Genomic DNA, 1218 nt, shown 5'->3' with positions numbered 1-1218 from the left:
CCCCTCAGCGGCCGCTGCCCGCGCGCCGCGCCGCCATTCCAAACCCGCCGCCGCTCCGCGCCTCGGCCATCGGCTGCTCTGGTCTGCGCGCTGCCGTGACGACAGAGGCCACGCCCGCCGCCAGGCGCAGGAAGTGGCGCGCCGAGGCGGCGCGTGCGGCGGAGCCATGGCCGGCGGCGGCTGCGTGAACGGGCGCAAGAGGCTCCGCGGCGGCGGGGACGGGCCCCGCGGGGCCGCCAAGAGGAGCAGGCGCGGGGAGGGCGCCGAGGTGGGAGCGGCCGCGGGCGGGGGCCGCCATGAGGTGTGGTGAGGGCCCTGGGAGGCCTCGAGGCCCTCCCTGCCACGAGCACGGGCCGGTCCCGCGCCGGGGCCGCTGCCGCGCGGGGCGCCCCGCTCGCGCACGGGCAGCCCTGGCGCGGGGACCTGCCCGTGCTCGTCCCTCCTGACGGCGCCCCTCGGTCGAGGCCGTCTGGGACACTGAAATAGCAGCAGCCTTGGTGTGCGAGTTGGTAAATGAAATCCTGCTTGCGCTTGTTGACAAAGGAAACTTGTCAAAAATGATAGGAGAAGTTATTTTAATTTTTTTTTTTTACACTGACTGTAACTAAGTAGTGTTTCTGTTTTACCATCTAATCTCCATCCTTTTCCATGAACTTGCATGATTGCGTAAAACCTTTCATGGAATCCCAGAATGGTTGAGGTTGGAAGGGGCCCCTAGAGACCCTCCAGTCCAACCCCTGCTCCAGCAGGGACACCCGGAGCACGGGGCACAGGGCGGCATCCAGGCGGGTTGGGAAGATGTCCAGAGACGAGACTCCACAGCCTCCCCGGGCAGCCTGTGCCAGGGCTCCATCACCCTCACAGTGAAGAAGTTTCCCCTCATATGGAGGTGGAACTGCCTGTGTTCCAACTTACACCCATTATCCTTTGTCCTGTCGCTGGCCACCACTGAGAAGAGTTTGTCCCCTTGCTCCCTACGTTCTCCCCTCAGGTACTTACGTATGTTGATAAGATCTCCTCTCAGTCCTCTCTCCTCCAGGCTAAACAGGCCCAGCTCCCTTAGTCTTTCCTCATGCGATAGATGCTCCAGGCCCCTTTCTCTATCTGCACTTCCCTTTTCAGGAGAAGCCGTCGCGCCTGTCAGCAGCCTTGTTTGGTGAGGACTGTGAAATCAGCCATGAGCAGGTGTACGAGCTGCTCAAGTACGCGGCCTTGGGG

At 63.1% G+C, this 1218-nt stretch overlaps 2 protein-coding genes across 2 annotated transcripts in view; one reads left to right on the top strand and one right to left on the bottom strand.

The window, feature by feature from the left end:
• ERI2 (ERI1 exoribonuclease family member 2) overlaps positions 1-70 on the bottom strand; it is a 5884-nt gene extending 5814 nt beyond the window's left edge. Inside the window, exon 1 of the mRNA XM_026053953.1 lies at positions 62-70. Within this exon, the coding sequence (XP_025909738.1) occupies positions 62-70 (9 nt within the window). The remainder of the gene's footprint in view (positions 1-61) is intronic.
• A 96-nt stretch (positions 71-166) lies between these two features.
• REXO5 (RNA exonuclease 5) overlaps positions 167-1218 on the top strand; it is a 13263-nt gene continuing 12211 nt past the window's right edge. The window contains exons 1-2 of the mRNA XM_026053952.1: positions 167-268; positions 1123-1202. Of these exons, the coding sequence (XP_025909737.1) occupies positions 167-268; positions 1123-1202 (182 nt within the window). The remainder of the gene's footprint in view (positions 269-1122; positions 1203-1218) is intronic.

Source organism: Nothoprocta perdicaria, unplaced genomic scaffold, assembly GCF_003342845.1.
Source record: "Nothoprocta perdicaria isolate Ctin4 unplaced genomic scaffold, notPer1 scaffold_12, whole genome shotgun sequence".
Taxonomy (NCBI): domain Eukaryota; kingdom Metazoa; phylum Chordata; class Aves; order Tinamiformes; family Tinamidae; genus Nothoprocta; species Nothoprocta perdicaria.
Note: the sequence above shows the minus strand (reverse complement) of the source record. Positions and strands in the feature narration are given on the sequence as shown.